This window comes from Penaeus monodon, chromosome 20 (genome assembly GCF_015228065.2).
Source record: "Penaeus monodon isolate SGIC_2016 chromosome 20, NSTDA_Pmon_1, whole genome shotgun sequence".
NCBI classification, from domain to species: domain Eukaryota; kingdom Metazoa; phylum Arthropoda; class Malacostraca; order Decapoda; family Penaeidae; genus Penaeus; species Penaeus monodon.
In genome coordinates, this window is record NC_051405.1 from 43,208,976 (window position 1) to 43,210,308 (window position 1,333).

Below are 1,333 nucleotides of genomic sequence, written 5' to 3' on the forward strand. Positions count from 1 at the left end.
ATTACCCACACTTCGTAATTCCAAGAAATCGTCATTAAATCTGTATAAGTTACACTGTTTCCCTTTCTCTACTGATTATAAAACTGAAAATGACCGCTATAAACTTAATCACAGGTCTATCTCATGGCAATCTGCGCCGCGAGAACAAGACGAAACAAAGGGCGTGAAGCGAACGGGCAAGATCGCCCTCGCAGGAACGAACACACACATCAGGCCGAAGTGGACGAACCTTGTTTGTCCTTCCTGGTGACCCTCTTGGAGCCCGACGCGCTGTGGTCGGAGAGGTAGTCCTCCTCCGCCCAGCCCTCGGTGTCCTCCTCGTCCTCAGTCTCGAAGGCCTTCTTCGGCGTCCGCCTCTCTCCGTCCTCTTTCAGCGACAGCACCGTCTGTCTGAAGGCCACTGACTGGCGAAAGACCGACTAGTTAGGATTTTGCGATTCAGCCATTAGGGGAGCTTCGGTTTCAAGAAATCTCAATAGTCACACAGATACGAATTGGATTTTTAAACCGTGAAGACCAAAGTAAGTATTGAAATGCTCGTAACTCTAGTACTTTTAGTTATTTTACCCTGAGGTTTTACCTGTAGGATTACCATCCTTTTCCATTACTAACATTACCAATACCAGTGTTATCATTGAATACCGCCATTAACATCACATATTCTAGCATCATATCGGACACAAAACCAAATTTCTCTCTCTCCACCTTCCTCAGAATCGCTCGCCTCCTACCTGAGAGTAGCTGTCAGCCAGCCTGAAGGCATATCTGACAGGAGTCAACAGGGCATCGAGCAAGTACAAGGCCCAGTCCTGGAGTCTTCCGAAGTAACCGTCCAACACAGTGATCCCTTTGTCCACGCTGATCTCGACGCTCTCACGGAGCCACATGAAACGCACACCCCACGCGTCCGTCCACTGTGGGAGGATCGGGGGAGACTAATATAAATCTAATATAAAGCTTTGTTAAATCGTACAGCGGATTCATAAGCAGGGATCATTATGATAAAGGTGAAGAAAGGTGTGAATGAGAGTGGATATCTCTTGGGGAGATGTTCATTCTCATCATATGAACTTATGGAGGAGCATTAAGGCTTAGCTAAATCGTGCAGCGTATTTATAAGCAGGGGTCATTATGATAAAGGTAAAGAAAAAAAGTTTGAGTGAGGATTAATATCTCATACTGAGAAGGTACTCGTTCTAATTTATACCTTTTTTGTAAAGTGTATATATCTTGTGCTATATAATATATATATATTGTTTGAACTAAGTATCGTGTTACGGATCGCACCTTTTTCTGTCTGTCTATCTGTCCGAAAACACATCCATTACACTAG

The 1,333-nt window shown here is 44.5% G+C and overlaps 1 protein-coding gene across 1 annotated transcript in view; it reads right to left on the reverse strand.

Annotated features, from left to right (window-relative positions):
- Window positions 1-1,333, reverse strand: part of LOC119585850 — a gene marked incomplete at its 5' end in the record, with an annotated part of 15,624 nt that overhangs the window by 6,371 nt on the left and 7,920 nt on the right. The window contains 2 exon segments of the mRNA XM_037934582.1: window positions 230-404; window positions 732-914. Coding sequence (XP_037790510.1) covers window positions 230-404; window positions 732-914 — 358 coding nt within the window.